The sequence below is a fragment of the Mytilus trossulus genome, chromosome 4 (assembly GCF_036588685.1).
Source record: "Mytilus trossulus isolate FHL-02 chromosome 4, PNRI_Mtr1.1.1.hap1, whole genome shotgun sequence".
Classification (NCBI taxonomy): Eukaryota; Metazoa; Mollusca; class Bivalvia; order Mytilida; family Mytilidae; genus Mytilus; species Mytilus trossulus.
The window spans coordinates 1753620-1772134 of NC_086376.1; the positions used below are offsets into that span (position 1 = coordinate 1753620).

The 18515-nt window shown below is 33.2% G+C and overlaps 2 protein-coding genes across 3 annotated transcripts in view; both read right to left on the bottom strand.

Annotated features, from left to right (window-relative positions):
* Window positions 1-331: 331 nt before the first annotated feature.
* Window positions 332-18515, bottom strand: part of LOC134714474 (uncharacterized) — a 62077-nt gene continuing 43893 nt past the window's right edge. Inside the window, exons 1-3 of one of the 2 annotated variants that reach the window (XM_063575757.1) lie at window positions 3851-5160; window positions 1625-1822; window positions 332-1009 (exon numbers count right to left, since the gene is read on the bottom strand). In XM_063575757.1, coding sequence (XP_063431827.1) covers window positions 472-1009; window positions 1625-1822; window positions 3851-4857 — 1743 coding nt within the window. In that variant the 5' untranslated portion in view covers window positions 4858-5160 and the 3' untranslated portion in view covers window positions 332-471. Of the gene's footprint in view, window positions 1010-1624; window positions 1823-3850; window positions 5161-18515 lie in introns of those variants that run through there. The other variant, XM_063575756.1, reaches the window with a different exon arrangement.
* Window positions 14090-17720, bottom strand: LOC134714326 (uncharacterized). The gene is made up of 3 exons (XM_063575563.1): window positions 16549-17720; window positions 14810-15003; window positions 14090-14223 (listed from the first exon to the last, which is right to left on the bottom strand). Exons 1-3 carry the CDS (start codon window positions 17565-17567, stop codon window positions 14090-14092), a joined length of 1347 nt encoding a protein of 448 aa, XP_063431633.1. The 5' UTR covers window positions 17568-17720.

An 18515-nucleotide genomic window follows, 5' to 3' on the forward strand; every position in this document is an offset into this window, starting at 1 on the left:
TTTAACTCATTAGTTTCAAAGTGGAAGATCTTTTGAAAAGTTAACAGATGAATGTTCAGGGATGACTACGAAGACAGATGACAAACACCAAGTGATTACACAAAACTAACACTGGACTGTGGGCAAGGTGTGCTAAAAACCTTTTTTTTCTAAACAAGAACACAATATTGCTGTAGATATTTATACAGAAACAAAAATACATAGAAATACGCATTGAAACTAATAGGGAGATTTTTGAAAAGTTTACATATACTAGTACGCTAATTTCCATTTTTTTTTGAAATATAAACATATGTTTAAAAAAAAACATTATGAAGAAATATACATAAGGCTGCTGTTGTGTCAGTAATCACATATTTACATATACTGATACGATATATTTTGTCAAGCATTTCACAATATTGATGATCAAAATCCATATGAAGAATACAAATCAAGCAAACTACTTGTTTTCTTTGATGAGGCAACCTTCTACAGAATGCATAACATTTTAAGCACGTTATAAAAATAAAATACCAAATAACCAATATTAACAATAAGTCCAAGTCGCAAATTGCATGTTAGAGGTTCATAATCAAAAGGATTAGAACATGCGTTTGAACATTTCAGAAAATCATCTGTACCACCGCAAAATTTTCCATATGCTGATTTAAAACACTCTGGACACTTTAAACTACAAGTCCCTGTTCCCGCACAGCAATTTCCGGTTGACCATTCGCAACATCCGATAGTCACAGCGCATTTTCCGTCTGAACAGTTGCAACTCACGCCTGTCGCATCGCAGCATTTTCCAACTGAACACTCGCAACATCCGATTTTCCCATCGAAGCAAGTTCCGTCTGAACATTTACAAAGTCCAATAGTGACATCGCAGCATTTTTGTCCTCCTCCTTCGGGGTCATCAGGGTTTATAAGGTGGAGCTTGTAAGACCACGGTTCGGTAGAGCATTTGCAGTTATCAATGACGCATTGATTTCCACAAATACAACACAACATGGGGCATTCGTATCTGAAAAAGAAAATTATAGGCTGTCTTACACTAATTCTAAGTCTTGCCTTGTCACCAATAGGGCATACCATTTAGGAGATAACTGTATTGTATTTCAAGCTCCTACAGCATCAATTGGGGATTTGATGGTCGGAGCTTAAAATACAATATTGTTATCTCCATTCAAATGACACTGACAGAAAACAACGTTAAAACATGTATTTAAAATCTGTCATATGCCATCTGCGCTTGCGCATACGTCCCATGACATCAATTGCCAATTGCTGCCATGTGAACATATGACGTTATCCAATCGAAATGAACGTTACAAACGTTGTTGCATTAGAATTCTCAATATAATCATTAAAATATCATATATGTATGTTGTTAATAGTTAATTAAATATATGGAAACATGGTTTATTTATTTGTTATACATGTACCCAGTTCCGAAAGGAAGTTCTTTATTTTTTTTTTAAACCCCATCAAAATTCTTATAAAAATGGGGAATTGATTTTATTATTATTCAAATATTTCATATATTTATAATTTAGTCATTTTCAGAAGAGTTGATTACACATCTTAAATTCTGTAATAAAAGTTTTTCTAGTAAAATTATGGTCATATTCTAGTGTACCTATTGCACAAACATCCATCTGTCACATCGCAGCATTTTTGTCCACCTTCGGGATCATCTGGGTCTACAAGTGGACAGTAGTGGCAATAACAGAATCCACATACGTTAAGCTTGTAGGACCACGGTTCAGTAGAGCATTTACACTTATCAATGATACATTTTTTTCCACAAATGCCACAGAACATGGGGGATTCGTATCTGCAAATACAAAATATAAACTGCATCAACCAAATCATAACCTTGCATTGTTATATCTATTGTTTTATCGCTATTTTTAGCATTTTTCTTTTGATCGTTTTTGTGATAACTTTTCATATCATGCTACTTGCTTGAGATGGAAAATTATCGCTAGAAACTAAGCAGGCACGTGGCGTTGCTTACGAAATTGACATTAAATTGACAACGTCGTCATAGGTAAAATAGCGATAAACAGATTATCATTCGTCATCTCAACTCGATTGCCTTTCTCGCTTTCGCCGTCCGGCTCAAGCGAGAGAATGAATCTCGTTGAGATGATCAACGATAGTCTATAAATATTATATGTCTATACTTCAGATTGGTTTTTTTTTCTATATGAAAATAATGATATATTTGTGCTATTTCATTCAAAAGATCATTTGCAAGTCAAAAGTTTCAAAGACTGTTACCCGCACTTTTTAATACTAATTTTTCATTTGACAATTATCACGTCATTGACTTTTTCGCTTTTTTTGTGTGCTTGAATAAATTTGAGAATTTTCATTGATCAAATATTTAATATTTATTATAATTAAGTCATTTTCAGCATATTTGAATATTACGGAAACCCAGAGGGGACTTACAAAAAAAAATATTATCTCGTTATCTCGATAAATTAATATCGTTATCTCGGTATATTAATACTGTTTTCTCGATGTTTATGTCGTTATATCTATATATGTATTTTTTTATTTCGATATTATTATATCGTTATATATCTTTTTCGTTATCTCAATATAATTATATCTTTATATCGATAGAATCATGTCGTTATCTTGATATAAAGATATAGTTAAGGTTGGGCTATGCCAACTTTTTGCAAAAAACTCAAAAGCTTAAAAAGATATCAAAGCTAGCAGAGAGTAGATTTGTATCTGCTCCTGTCGAATTTTAAGTTCAGGTTGATTGGAAAATTCTTTTCAGAGCTATGGTCTTTCCTTTTGCAATTGTTTCATAATTATAACCATATTTTGAAAGTCGTAAAAGCTAGACCCTTTTTTATTAGTATTATTCCAAAATATTTCCTGTTTACAATTATCTTAGTCGTTCATGTAATATATTAAGATTCCCGGTTTTCAGAAATGCCATCTATCCAGGGGCAATATAAAGCTATATTGACCTTTATTTAACATTATGTTTTAAATATCTCAGGCCAGCTTGAGCTAGCATAACTATCTGTAATATACTAAAGGTCGTAATAAAGAATAAGAGAATTAACATGAAAACTCTAACCTGGGACAAAATAAAAAAAAACATTACACAGGAAAATATAAATGTAATGATTTTTGTCGAAAGGAGATACTGTAACTGCAGATTTATCCTCTCTTGGGTTAGCAAGCGCTCATCGACAGTTGTCCGTCCTCGTGTATATGATATCGGCATTACACATTGACATATAGACCGACGTGTACCAGACGACCAGAGAAAATTGACTAAGACCTATACGTTACGTGCACGCAAGAGGAACGGTAAGCATCGTTAGACGTTCGTTGCATAAGTTTGAAGTACGTCTACAGGCAAATGAATACGATTGGTGAACGCTTTTTTATGCAGCATATAATTGTCATCTAGTTCTAGCGAAATAAATATGTCGATATAACGATATCAATTATCGAGATAACAATATCAATATATCGAGATAACAATATCAATATATCGAGATTATGATTAAGTTTTATCAAAATTAACATATATAAATTGAGATAACGATATAATATTATTTTTTTATAGGTCTCGACGGGCTACTGTAGGATTACAATTAGTTTTATGACCACCAAAATGGAACAAAAAAATGTGTATGGATATGAAAATTTATGCGGCAAAGATAGACAGGTTACAATGAGTAAATCGTTAAAAACAATCCTTCTGTTCCTCTTTTCTCCCAAAATAATAAATAACTACACCCTATATCGAATATTTACCATAAACAAATTTATTAACATTTTTGCAATATATGTTTCTTGCAGAAAATATAAAAGATAAACTTACCGGAAAAAGAAGCACAAACATGGAAAGAGGCATGTAAGGCGACTCCAAAAAGAATCGCCACACTTTCCGCCAGGGCCACTACAACATTTAGTCGACTTTTTAGACTTTCCACTAGCGTCACGGCACCATCCGCATGTTGAGTCTTCAATGTCTTCTTCGCAACATTTAGAGCAGGTTATATAACGAAATGCATTGTTCAAAAGTGCAATACCACCATTAACGACAGCCAAAATACGCTGTTTGAGACGTTTACACTTTAAAGTCTTGCCAACACTCGGAAGGCATGCATCTTGGTGCATAAGGAGAATAATTGCCTTCGGTATTTCTATGAATAGTACGGAATAAAGAGTTTCTGTCCTACCATCCAGTATTTTTTTCGGAGTGTCGTTGTTATCATCGCTAAATTGATTTTTCTTTTTAAGATACTCAACTTCGCTGTAAATTTGGAAGATAATATTTGCAATTTGGATTAACGATAGACATGTACCTGCTATTGTAAAGTATAAGAAAATCTCACCAACATTTGTGCAAATGCTCGATGCTGGTGTTTCCTTCGTTTGCTGGAAACCTGGCATATAGGAGTCTGGATTATTGTTGTATAGCATATGGAAGTAGGCTTGCCAATATCGTGGTGGTATGTCATTGTTTTTCATTTGAGACAGTAAACCTTCGATACCAGGTTTATTTTCGGATATAGTTTCTACCGGATTTGTAATAGGTTGGTAATACTGCAACCAGTCAAAAACACAGTCGGTGATAATAAATATTGCTGAGCAGAATCTGGTTATGATTATACGAAACGAATTGCGTTTTGTTTTTATGTGCTTATTGCTAGATCCTTCTTGGTCCTCGTCTATTGAATTTTCCAATCTGTCCATTACTTGGATTGATGGTTGTCTTTCCTCTCCAAAGGGTGTTTCCATCTGTACCCTTCTCTCATGGGTCCCAACCAAGATAGGAGATGATGGTTGCCTGACAATTGGTCCAGGAATAGATGGGCTAGCCATACTTAGTCGTGTTTTTAACTGGTGGCTGTCACAGCAGTACGAATGATCCTTTGTGTGCAAGGTGTATTATATATAGCCGTGGTGTAGTGGTTAGTGCATCGGACTACAAACACAAAGGTTCCTGGTTCGATTCTTGTTTGGGATGAAAATTTCAGGAACTCAATTTTCGGCTCTCCCTTGACACCATCTGCGAGTATGGTCTTGAGGAAACGATGATAATCCGTCGGAAGGGGACGATAAATGGCTGACCCGTGTTAAGAGAGAGCCATATCTCTTGCACGTTAAAGACACCCTTGTAGATTTCGAAAAAGAGTAGGCTAATGCCGCTACAAGGCAGCATTCGTACCCGCAAAGTGGAAAGGGATTAATATAAGTTGCAAAACTTGTTTCCCAATCCACTATAAATAAATATGTTTAAACTAAGGTGTATTAGTCAACTGATAAGTTTGATGGCGGTTTGTGAATTTGGCCTTTAAGTACAAGTTAGTCTGGGAAGAAGAAACCGAAAAGCTCTTGACTATGATGCACACTCTATGCAGCGTTATCGTTCGGGTCATACTTCCCTTTCTCTACAAAAAATAAAATTGTTTAATAAAATTGACATTTCTATGAATATCTTAAATCATTTTGTAATCAATCGCAATCACAAGAATCGTGTAATTTGTGAAAGGGTTGATGGCAGTGATGTAAAGATGCGTAGCCATATGTCACTACTGTTACGGGGTTCGTCTATGATACACACATACACTTTTACTTTTCTTCTTTTATAATTTCCTTATATATCAGGGTCTATGTAGATAACAATAAAACTTGTAAACATGTTGAAATTTGATATTCTAAATTAAAAAATAAAATTTAACAAAATGTGTAGAAACGTCCCTATCGTATTACATCCCGTCATGAACGACAACGGAAGAGAGGCAAAATGCTAGCAATGGACTAATTTCAAACCGAAATTGAAAAACTAAAAATGCGAGATAGGAGGTTGGACACAAGAAAGAAACCTTAACAGAACATGCAGCCAGAACTATTTTAGGTTTTATATTGGCTGTGATAATCGCTATTGTCATTTGATAACAAAACCAAAAGCATGAGATGAGAAGAAAATGAGATTGATCATACATTTTACATGTATAAAATAACAAATCAAGTTTCCTGTTATCATTATTTATACGTAATTGGATTATCAAATATCAATGTATACTTTGCTTCCCGAGTTAGATAGCCATGATCATCTTTAACAATTGAAAATACCAAAGTAACATATCTATAAGTCAGACAAACAATATTTATCATTCCGCGAGGACGATTAATAAAACATAAAATCTGATCATGTACTGAGGCAAGAGGCTCATTTGTTTTTCGAGGCCTTACTATTATTTATTAAAATAAAATGTTAAAAACCCACACACATCGTTCAAAGTGTTTTTCCATGGGGGTTAGGTTAAATATTTATCGTTTCTTGAAAAAGACACGAACCATGGGTATAATTCTAAATCCATCGTTTTGCCATGGACTGATTTGTTTCGTCTTTGACTTCAATTCAAATGTAATACATTTTATCATTTTATACAGATGTATAAGAATAAAACAAAAATATATATTGTTTTTGTGAACCCTTGTGACGCATTGCGAGGTACATATACGTACAGGATGTCGGTATGTGTGTCCGTCAGCCGGTTTGTCAGGACTTCTAAGCGCTCAACCATGAACAATTCAGGTCAGATTTCATAATTTATTTTTAGCTAAGTCTCGGATAAGTTTGAAATATTATATTTTTTTAAAAAGAGTTATGACCCTTTTTAAAATGGAAAATTGTTTTGTTAGCGCTTCATTGTGTACAATTCTTGTCAGATTTTTAATTTTTCTTTTACCAAAGGTTTATATCAGCATTTTTTTTTTAGAAATTTCGAAAATTAATGTTGATCAAATATTTAAGAAAACCTTGACAACTTTTAAGATATTGGAAAGTGCAATTTCATCTGCTTTCAAGTCTTCATTTCCCTCAGATATGTATAAAGGAAAGTTTGGAAGGATTTTCTTTATAGTTATTGCCCTTGCACCGTTAAAATATGTGCAATTCGATGGACATTGAAACTGTCTTTTTATTAAACTTTATTTACATGATTTCGATATCGAAGTCCTACAACCATATATTTGATGTTGTTTCAAATAGACAGATAAATTCTTTTTAAAGTTTTTTGAGTGATGATTTTGATAAATGCCAAAAATTTTCTCCGCCATTCATTTCAAGATTATCTGCCGATAACACCTTTCATGGTGAACAATTTGTGGGGTTTAAAACTTTTTTTAACCCAGGATAGTTTAAGTGATCTTATAAAGGATACAACATGTGACATTTTTACCCCGCCATCCTCTTAATTTGAGATAAATATATTTCGTTTAATTTTGTCTCCTTTACCATCCCACACAAGTCTGTATAATATAGCTTCTTAAATATATCTGGTAATAGTAAACCATTGATTTAGAATTGGTATGGCAAGAGGTTTTACAACTTCAATTTTTCCATATACATGTATAGTAATATTTCTAAATGACCAATCACCTAAGAGATGTCTTACTTTTTGATTTTTTTCTAAATAATTAGCAACACATATATCAACCTTTGACAAACAATATTGAATGCCCATGAGTTTCCTGTATGGTTCCATATTATATTTTTATTGATGTTTAACTCCTCACCACAGCCCATATTTGCCCCTATCAATAAAACTTGTTTTTTTTCTTCAAAACTAGTCTTCAAACCAGAGCAAGAGTAAAACAAGTCTATCTTATTCAGATACCAGCCCTGGTATCTTTAATGAGTTTATTTATTCAGAGCACTGTTAGAGATTCTTAATTATCATCTATGCTCAAAGTCGACCGAATCATGGTTATAGCATGGACTAGTATGACTTTTTAGCGGAGTCATACACTTTGGATCCATAGTCTTGTTTAGACCGAACTAGTGATAATCTTAATTAATTCAATGCAATGTTGCGATTGGCACAACATTCAGTGCTACCCATAAATTCTAAAATATCTTAAGCTTTTAGACACTTTCATTTTAATATTTTAGAATTGAGAAGAAAGGTTAAAAATATATCAAAAGCTATACCGCGAAATTGTGTTTTATCAACCACTTTAATTCTGTTTTTGTAGAAATAAAAAAGTAATGAGATGCAATTTCCGTTTATTGCTAAATGCTTCCCGACTGTTTTTGATGCAGAAAATTGAAAAATAATTACTAAAAGCCTATTTTAATTTTTACCAAGATATACTTGTAATTGATGTTCTATATCACTAATATTTTTCAAATCATCAATATACAAAGATAGACCTATTGGTGACCTTCTACTGTTGTTTGTTATATGTTCGGTTTTTTGTCTCTTTGACACATTCCATATTTCCATTCTCAATTTTATTCCGTACTAAAACTTCAGCAAGACTGTTAGTTTTGAAACTGAACAAAATAACAAACAACAGATCACACTGATGAAAGGTAATTTCCTAAAGATCAGACATGGTTCAGTTGACTCAAACATTATATTGTTTATAGAGAGAAATTTCAAATGAAATATGACATTTTGCCTTTCAACCCTATATCAAAAAGATATTTCAATATTAATTACTTCCAAGAAGTGTCGAAGGCCTTTTCAATGTCGAAAAAAACATCTCATGCTCATTTTCCACGAAAACATAACGGATGAAAGATTCAAATCGTCCAAGATGATCAAGAATACATTAGTCCTGTCGGTATCCAAAATGAATATTGGCTAAAATCCCATTTGATTCCACGAACCATACATGACGATGATTGACCATCCGTTCGAGCGTTTTGCAGACTCAACTAGGGTGTGGTCAATATCGTAGCGGCTACGTAGTGCTACGTAGATTGTGTGTCTACTGAACGTGTACCTAGCCTAGCTGATATCAATATCTATGTAGTAGCTAGGCTAGCTACACGTTCAATAGTCATAAATCTACGTAGCCCTGTGTCGCCGCTATGATATTGAACGCAACCCTGATAAGAGTAATTGATTGATAATTTATAAGATCCGTACGTATGATCTGGTTTTCTTTTGGTTTTGGAATAGCCAACTGGCTGGCTGAAATCTTAAAATCACCAGATTTTCTGACGATATTCATGTGCCCCTTATGAGCTCGTTTTTATTTTTTTTCAAATTTCGTAAAAACCTACATTGCTATTGTCAGATTTCAAAAATATTTGACCCTGTATGTACGGGGCGCCGAATGGGACTCTTGTGGTTTTATACAAAATTCAATTCTGTCATAACAAAATCATTTTTGTCTTACAAAACTATGTGCTACAGACTTGTTTTGTGAGAACTTCAATTTTGTGATGACAAAATTCATTTGTGTAGACAAAATTCATTTTTGTCATGACAAAATTCATTTTTGTAGACAAAATTCATATTTGTCATGACAAAAGTCAATTTTGTCTTAAAGGTAGCAAATATAAACATATTTGCATACAAAATTGACTTTTGTTACCTGATATGGAAATTAAATCACAAAAGTCAATTGTGTAAGGTAAGATTCAATTTTGTGAGACAAAATTGACTTTTGTGAAACAAAATTAACTTTTGTGAGACAAAATTGACTTTTGTGAGACAAAATTGACTTTTGTGAGACAAAACTCAATTTTGTCATTTTTGTTGAGACAAAATTCAATTTTGTCATTTTTGTTGAGACAAAAGTCAATTTTGTTAATTTTGTTGAGACAAAAGTCAATTTTGTCAATTTTGTTGAGACAAAAGTCAATTTTGTTAATTTTGTTGAGACAAAAGTCAATTTTGTCCATTTTGTATTTTGTCAATTTTGTTGAGACAAAAGTCAATTTTGTCAATTTTGTTGAGACAAAAGTCTTTTTTGTCAATTTTGTTGAGACAAAAGTCAATTTTGTGACGACAAAATTAATTTTTGTGATGACAAAATTCAATTTTGTAACAACAAAATTGACTTTTATGAGACAAAATTGACTTTCGTGAGACAAAATTGACTTTCGTGAGACAAAAATCAATTTTGTTGAGACAAAATTCAATTTTGTTAATTTTGTTGAGACAAAATTCAATTTTGTCAATTATGTTGAGACAAAATTCAATTTTGTCAATTTTGTTGAGACAAAATTCAATTTTGTCAATTTTGTTGAGACAAAATTCAATTTTGTCAATTTTGTTGAGATAAAAGTCAATTTTGTCAATTTTGTCTCACAAAAGTCAATTTTGTGTAACAAAAGTCAATTTTGTGTAACAAAAGTCAATTTTGTGTAACAAAAGTATTTTTTGTGTAACAAAAGTCAATTTTGTGTAACAAAAGTCGATTTTGTATGCAAATTAGTTCACAGAAACCGAACTAAACTAATTTAAATACAAAATTGACTTTTGTCGCTCAATTTTCAAATTAGGTAACAAAAGTCAAGTCTGTGTAACAAAAATGAATTTTGTCATGACAAAAGTGACTTTTGTCCGCTGATAGATAATTTTGTATGACAAAATTTCAAATTTGTAGTATGATACAAATTTTGTTAAACTGAACTCATTTTTGTTGAACAAAAGTCACTTTTGTCCGTACAAAATTGAATTTTGAGTACAAAATCACAAGAGTCCCATTCGGCGCCCCGTAGTATGTTGGTGATTTATCTTTTTCATATGTTAAGAAAGTATTGCCCTCCTTTAAATGCTTATTTGTTGATTTCGAATGAATACCTTTGATCCTTGAATCATGTTCTCTTCATTTTTCATTTGAATGCTAGATGGTTTTCAGAAACAAACTTATTTCCATTCTCAATTTTATCATGCATAGAGGACTTGTTATTTCAAACTCAAAATGTTTTAAAAGATAAAATTTGATGTTTCTCAGCTTAAAAATCTTCCACTGTAATTTATCTCCACACAGAGTCTCTAACAAAGGATAATTAGCCATGTCCAGTTTCAAACGAGGAACTCTCTGTTGTACAAAAGTCAAAAGATGCTGAAGTATGGTCTCTTCCACAAAGAACGTTGTATACATGCTACGAAAAATCTTGAAGAAGAGAAGGGTCGCATATAGTTATATCAATAAAGGTATAGGCAAAGATAAGCATCAGATCCATCAAATGCACAAGCCTTCTTAAAACACAACGTCTTCTATAACTTTGCCCTGGTCATTAAAAAATCTGCTCCTCCTTGAATGCTAGACATTGAAATATCCCATTAGAAAATCAGGTGAGGGTAACTGGTCAGTTAAAATGTTTAGTTTTGCTTTATCTATTTTAGAAACTAGGAGATTGAACATAAAGTAATTGTTTCGTTCAAGATTGATTTCAAGACCTCAGCAATTACAGTGGATAAGATTGGTTATGAATGATGAGAAGGGCGATTAAATTTGCCAATCACCTTGTGATAGAAATTTTTCTGAACACCATCGCCTTCAATCTGAGACTCCTAAGCATACCCTTTTTTGAGAAGAGTACTTTCTCTTTTTATTTCGATTTATCTGTATTTCAGTTTGTGCTGAATGAGTAGCAGTGTTAGATGATTTTGGTTTTCGTGGAATTATAATTTTGTTTTAACAGGCAATTTTGTTAAAGTGTCAACATCAATGGGCCATTTGAGTGTGTGGAGTATCGTGACTGAATATACGATAAATTTTAATGGCATCCGATTGGGTATTTGAAACTAGAAGATCATTCGAAGCAAAAGCTGCCTGTATAGGTTCTGATTAACTGCTGTTTCCTTCTGTTTAAATTTTAATTATATTTTTTCTTAAAAGAAAACGATACGAAAAACATAAAATCCACCACAGCTTGCCGAGATTCAGAGTTACATGTTGTTTCCTCATGCCCTTCAATAAAACACTCAAAGGAAGCATTTCTGCTTGAGACGACTTGTTGGTTCCACGACCTTTTGACAAGTGAATCATCGAACTGGATTAGGGATAAACTTGTCTACTCTGCATCGGAAGCACCCCAATTTAATAGACTGAGGAATTGTCGACGTTCTTAAGGTCAAACGATTAGTATTTAATTTGATTATATTTCCTTTTTTAATTTTAAATCTAACTTTATCGGGAACACCTTGCTTGAAAGTTCATCTTGCAATCTTTTTACAGAAAGGTCAGTCAGATATTGACTTCTTCCTCGAATGATTTCTTTACTACTGTTTATACTGTTGTGATGAGAGGCAAAACAAAGAAGTTTGTAATGTTTTTTGTCAGAAAATTTGTTAATTGGATCTTTACCTGAAGTAACAATAAGTCAGGGTCAACTGTCATCTTTCTATATTGGCGCTGAGTCATTACATTTTCTTTTACTATATATTAAATCTGATTGAGATTGGTTTTTTTTTATGTGTCATAGAAAAAGTCAAAAGTAAAACCTTTCTCGTCATCCATCCACCTCTTAGTGGTTACAAGGGCGATGTTGTGGTTAATTCTGTTATATATTGATCATGTTGATGTGACTGTCAAATCAGTTAAAGATTCTAATACGACTTGTTTCTTTCGCTTTGTGAATAAACCCATGTTCTAAATCCAATAAAATGTGTTTGCCAATGCGTATATTGACTTCTGCAGATTAATGAATTTTATCAAATTATCATGCATTTTTAAAAAAATTTCTTTTATTTAAAACACTTCCAAAACTCTTGAACGATGCACATGTTGTTATTATTCATTTATTATGACTGTAATGTGTTGTATCTGTAAATTGACATATTTGGCCTAGATATGACGACCGCTCGTGTTGGCTGTTCAAAACTGGTCCCTCTGAAAATTTACGTTGCCAGTCGATGGCTGTTTACAAACAAAAAAGGGGTTTATGGAAGAGCCTACAGAAACACTCTACACTAATACACATCGGACATAGAAATTACCTTAACTGTCTTCATCAGAATCGAAATAATTGATGCAAGCTATATTTTATTGTCGTTTTAACATGGGTTGGCATTTTATTCGTGTTATTTTAGCCCTCACTATCGGTCGGGTAAAAATAATCACGAATATAATGCCTATCCATGTTAAAACTACAATAAAGGATAGCTTGCATCAATTATATCTTAATTTCACTGAGGATTTTAGCAATATCATGATTTTTGAATGATAGACAAACGTTAAACACAAGATATTGGTAAAAGTAATCGTCATTTAAGGGTAATATCTCCTATAAGAAGTTGCCTGAAGTTTTCGAGACCATAGGTTAAACAATTATTTTACCCTTATGTTCTATTTGTAACCATTTCGGCCATCATGATTGAAAGGTATGGTAATCGGACATAAACAAGATACACAAGTGATAATTGTGTCCAAGTTTAGGTTAGAGTTGAAGATCTTTTTATAAGTTAACAGATGAATGTTTAGGAATGACTACGAAGACAGACGACGGACACCAAGTGATTACATAAAACTAACACTGGCCTGTGGGCCAGATGTGCTAAAACAATTTGTTTTCTAAACAAGAACACACTATTGCTGTAAATATTTATAAAGTAACAAAAATACATTGAAATACATATTGTAACTACCAGGTGGATTTTTCAAAGTTTTCATATGCACTATTTCCATTTTTTCTAAAAGATGAATATATTTTTAGATATGATAATGAAGGGATAGATAAAACATTCAGTTGTGTCAGTAATCACATATTTACAAATACTGATGAAATGATTTCACAAAATTGATAATCAAAATCCATAAGGAGAACCAAATAAACTACTTGTTTTCTTTTATGAATGAACCTTCGTCACAATACCGAACATTGTAAGCACGCTATATACATACAATACCCAATAAAAGATATTAACAATAAGGGCAAGTCGCACGTTACATGCAAGAGGTTCATAATCAAAAGGATTAGAACATGCGTTTGAACATTTCATTAAATCGTCTGAACCACCGCAACTTTTCCCATATAAAGATTTAAAACACTCGCTTGGGTCATCGCATTTGCATTCATCGCAGCCTTTTCCCTCAAAACATTTGCATTTTTCTGGACACTTCAAACAAGTCCCTGTTCCCGCACAGCAATTTCCGGTTGACCATTCGCAACATCCAATAGTCACAGCGCATTTTCCGTCTGAACAGTTGCAACTCACTCCTGTCGCATCGCAGCATTTTCCTATTGAACACTCGCAACATCCTATTGTCCCATCGAAGCAAGTTCCGTCTGAACATTTACAAAGTCCGCTAGTGACATCGCAGCATTTTTGTCCTCCTCCTTCGGGGTCATCAGGGTTTACAAGTGGGCAGAGGTGGAAATTACAGAGTCCACACAAGGAAAGCTTGTAAGACCACGGTTCGGTAGAGCATTTGCAGTTATCAATGACGCATTGATTTCCACAAATACAACACAACATGGGGCATTCGTATCTGAAAAAGAAAAGTATAAACTGTCTAACACTAATTCTAAGTCTTGCCTTGTCATCAATAGGGCATACCATTTAGGAGATACATGTAACTGCATTGTATTTTAAGCTCCTACAGCATCAATTTGGGATTTGATGGTCGGAGCTTAAAATACAATATTGTTATCGCCATTCTAATGACACTGACAGAAAACAACGTTAAAACATTTATCTAAAATCTGTCATATGCCATCTGCGCTTGCGCATACGTCCAATTGCATCAATTGTCAATTGCTGCCATGTAAATATATGACGTTATCCAATCAAAATGAACGTTATACACGTTGTTGCTTTATAATTCTCAATATGATCATTAAAATATCATATTTGTATGTTGTTTATTAGTTAATTAAATATATGGAAACATGGTTTATTTATTAGTTATACCCAGTTCCGAAAGGAAGTTCTTTACTTTTTTTCTAAACCCCATCAGGATTCATATTTTTATAATTAACTCATTTTCAGAAGAGTTGGATACACATCTAAACTTTCTCTAATAAAAGTTACTTTCGAGTAAAATTATGGTCATTTTCTAGTGTACCTATTAATACACAAACATCCTCTTGTCACATCGCAGCATTTTTGTCCACCACCTTCGGGATCATCTGGGTCTACAAATGGGCAGTGGTGGCAATAACAGAATCCACATACGGAAAGCTTGTAGGACCACGGTTCAGTAGAGCATTTACACTTATCAATGATGCATTTCTTTCCACAAATGCCACACAACATAGGGGATTCGTATCTGTAAATACAAAATATAAACTGCATCACCCAAATCATATCCTTGCATGATTATAAATAGGACATGATATGTCTTAATGGATAAATTAAAATATGATAGTTGCATGTTATGTGATATACACCATTTGATATACACCAATTCACTGGTTATGAGGGTAATAGCAAGTCTGTTGTCCTTTTCATACTAACTATTGCCCTCAGCGAACCGGTCACTGAGTGTTTTATTATACTGAAAAAATATAAATTCCAAAAAAGCCATCATCTGAAAGAAAAGAAAAATGTCACATAAACATGCACATGATGAACTATATGGTTTTTTGTAGTCCGTGTTGTGCTTGTTAATATTTACTGCAATCAAGACTAAGCATACTAGTGTTACAATTTCCGTTCATATAACACAGTCTAGCATTGAAAGAAGACACAGTTTATGAAGGCAACGACAGACTTATATCATACGTTTACTTTATTTTAGATCTTTAAAAATGCGTCGCGATTATTTTCCTTTTTTTTTATAACTGCGTTTGGTATATGATATATCAATTTAAATTACGACACAAATAAACAGATTATGCCGTAAACAATAACAGATTTTGACATTGCCATGTGCACCAATCCAAGCATTATTGTCCAATGACAAATAAGTATTAAAAAGTACGGGAAATATGATTATAAAACTATTCACCGGGGTAATAGTCTTTGAAACTATCGACTGGCAACTAGTCTATGGAATAAAATAACACAACTATTTCATTAATTTTCATATATAAAGGTATAATACTATACTTCGTTATTGTCAATACAATACTTCCATGGCATAATAAAACACTTTTAATATGACTGGTACTAGGGATAAAGAGTTTTCATTGTTCAAATATTTTATATTTTTAATATTTTAGTAATTTTCAAAAGAGTTGGATACACGTTTAAAAAAAGTCGAAATTTGTTTTATCCTGGGACTTACATTTCTATTAAAATTATGGTCATGAACACGATTATATTACCCATTTTTGAACAATTTTTTGGAGGACAGATTTTACTTCCAAATTAAATGTAATATTACGAAACTACTTTTCTTCGCTATATGACAAAAATATACCTCAACTGTTTTATCCTAGATCGTATGAAACCATGACATGCTTTAACTATATCATACCATGACATGCTTTAACTATATCATACCATGACTTATTTATCAAATTTAATAGATTTTTCATTTATGATATTGTATGGGAGGGGAGATTTTTGAATATTCTGGTCTAGTTAAGATTTAAATATAACCTTAAAATTAATGTTCTGCCCACCAAAATGCAACAAATAAATGTGTATAAATATAAAAATGTGCTTGGCAGACAGACAAGTTAAAATGAGCAAATCGTTAAAAACAATCCTTCCGTCCCTCTCTTCTGTTTCTAAATAAATATTTATATATATATATCTCCCAGAATATCAAATGACTACACCCTAAATTGAATATTTACCAATAACAAATTCATGAACATTTTTGCAATATAGGTTTAATTGCAGAAAATATAAAAGATAAACATACCGGGAAAAAAAGCACAAACATGGAAAGAAGCATGTAAGTAGATTCCAAAAAGAACCACCACACTTTCCACCAGCGCCACTAAAACAACTTAAACAATCAATGGATTTTTTTGGCTTTTTGGACTTTGGTTTATAGCTGCCAGCACAAACAACACATTTTTCTCTAGCGCTGCTAAAACAATCCATATACTTTTCTGTAGCGACACGGCACCATCCGCAAGTTGTGTCTTCAATATCTTCTTCGCAACATTTAGAGCATGTTATATAACGAAATGCATTGTTCAAAAGTGCAATACCACCATTAACGACAGCCAAAACACGCTGTTTAACGAATTGTTTAGCGCGACGTTTATCTTTTTTACGAGCCTTCAAACTCGGTAGGCATACATCTTGGTACTTCAGGAGAAGAATTGCTTGTGGTATTTCTATGAAAAGTAAGGAATAAAGAGTTTCTGTTCTACCATCCAGTAGTTTTTTAGGAGTGCCGTCGTTGTCTTCGCTAAATTGCTTTTTCTTTTTAAGATACTGAACTTCGCTGTAAATCTGGAAGATAATATTTGCAAGTTGGATTAAGGCTCCCCCTGTTCCTGCTATTGTAAAGTACATGAACTGATCACCAACATCACTCTTACTCATGCAAGTTTGGTTCGATGCTTGCGGTGAACTGCCAAACAATCCTTTAACAACCCCTTTGGGATCAAGTAAAACGTCTAACGGCGTTGTATCAATTCCGTAATACTGCAGCCAGTCAGAAACACAGTCTGCAATAATTAATATTGCCGAGATGACCCTGAAAATGATAATACGAATCGAATTGCGTTTTGTTTTTATTTTTTTCTTATCACTAGATCCTTCTTGGTCCTCGTCTATTGAACGTTCCAATCTGTCCATTACTTGGATTGATGGTTGTCTTTCCTCCTCAAACGATGTTCCCCTCTGTGCCCTTCTCTCTCCGGTCCCACCCAAGGTAGGAGATGATGGTTGCCTGACAATTGGTCCAGGAATAGATTGGCTAGCCATACTTAGTAATGCTTTTAACTGGTGGCTGTCACAGCAGTGAGAATGATACTTTCTGTTCAAAAAGTTTCAGTCAACTGATATGTTTGATGGCGGTTTGTTTATTTATCCATCATTTACAAATAATTCTGGGAAGACGAAGACTTCCGAAATGAAACCTGAAAGCCTTTGTTTATAATACAAACTCCACCCAGCGTTATTGTTTGTGTCATACTTCCCTTTTACTACAAAAAATATCATTGTTTAATGAAATTGACATTTCTATGAATCCCTTAAATCAGTTTGTTAATAATTAAGCGCGAATCTTGTGATTTTGAAAAGGGTTAATGGTAGTGGTGTAAAGATGCGTAGTCAGATGCCACCACTGTTTCGGAGTTTGTCTATGATACATACCTAATTTTTTACTATTCTTCTTTGATAATTTTCCTATATAGGGGTCTATATAGATAACTTTAACACTTGTAAACATGTTGAAATTTGATATTCTGAATTAAAACAAAATGTGTTGAAACGTCTATATCGTCTAGCATCCCGTAATACCAGACGAACACGAACGACAACGGAAGACAGGCAAAACGTTAGCAATGGACCAATTTCAAACCGAAATTGAAATACTACAAATGGAGAGATAGGAGGATGGGCAATGATCAGAAATGTAGCTCTATTGGTTAGAAAATGGAACTTTTTTTTAATCTAAATGCCAAGTATTCTACACTAGAGGATCTAAAGAAATGAGTTGCAAACCCACATCCTAAGCAATTGCTGTCTTTATAAAATTGTGAAAGGAAATGGGAAATGTGTCAAAGCGACAACAACCCGACCATAGAGCAGACAACAGCCGAAGGCCACTAAAGGGTCTTCAATGTAGCTAGAAACTCCCTCACCCGTAGTATTTCTTTTATAAGCTAACTGAAATTTCCGTCATGTTAATGTTTTTTGTTGAAATTACAC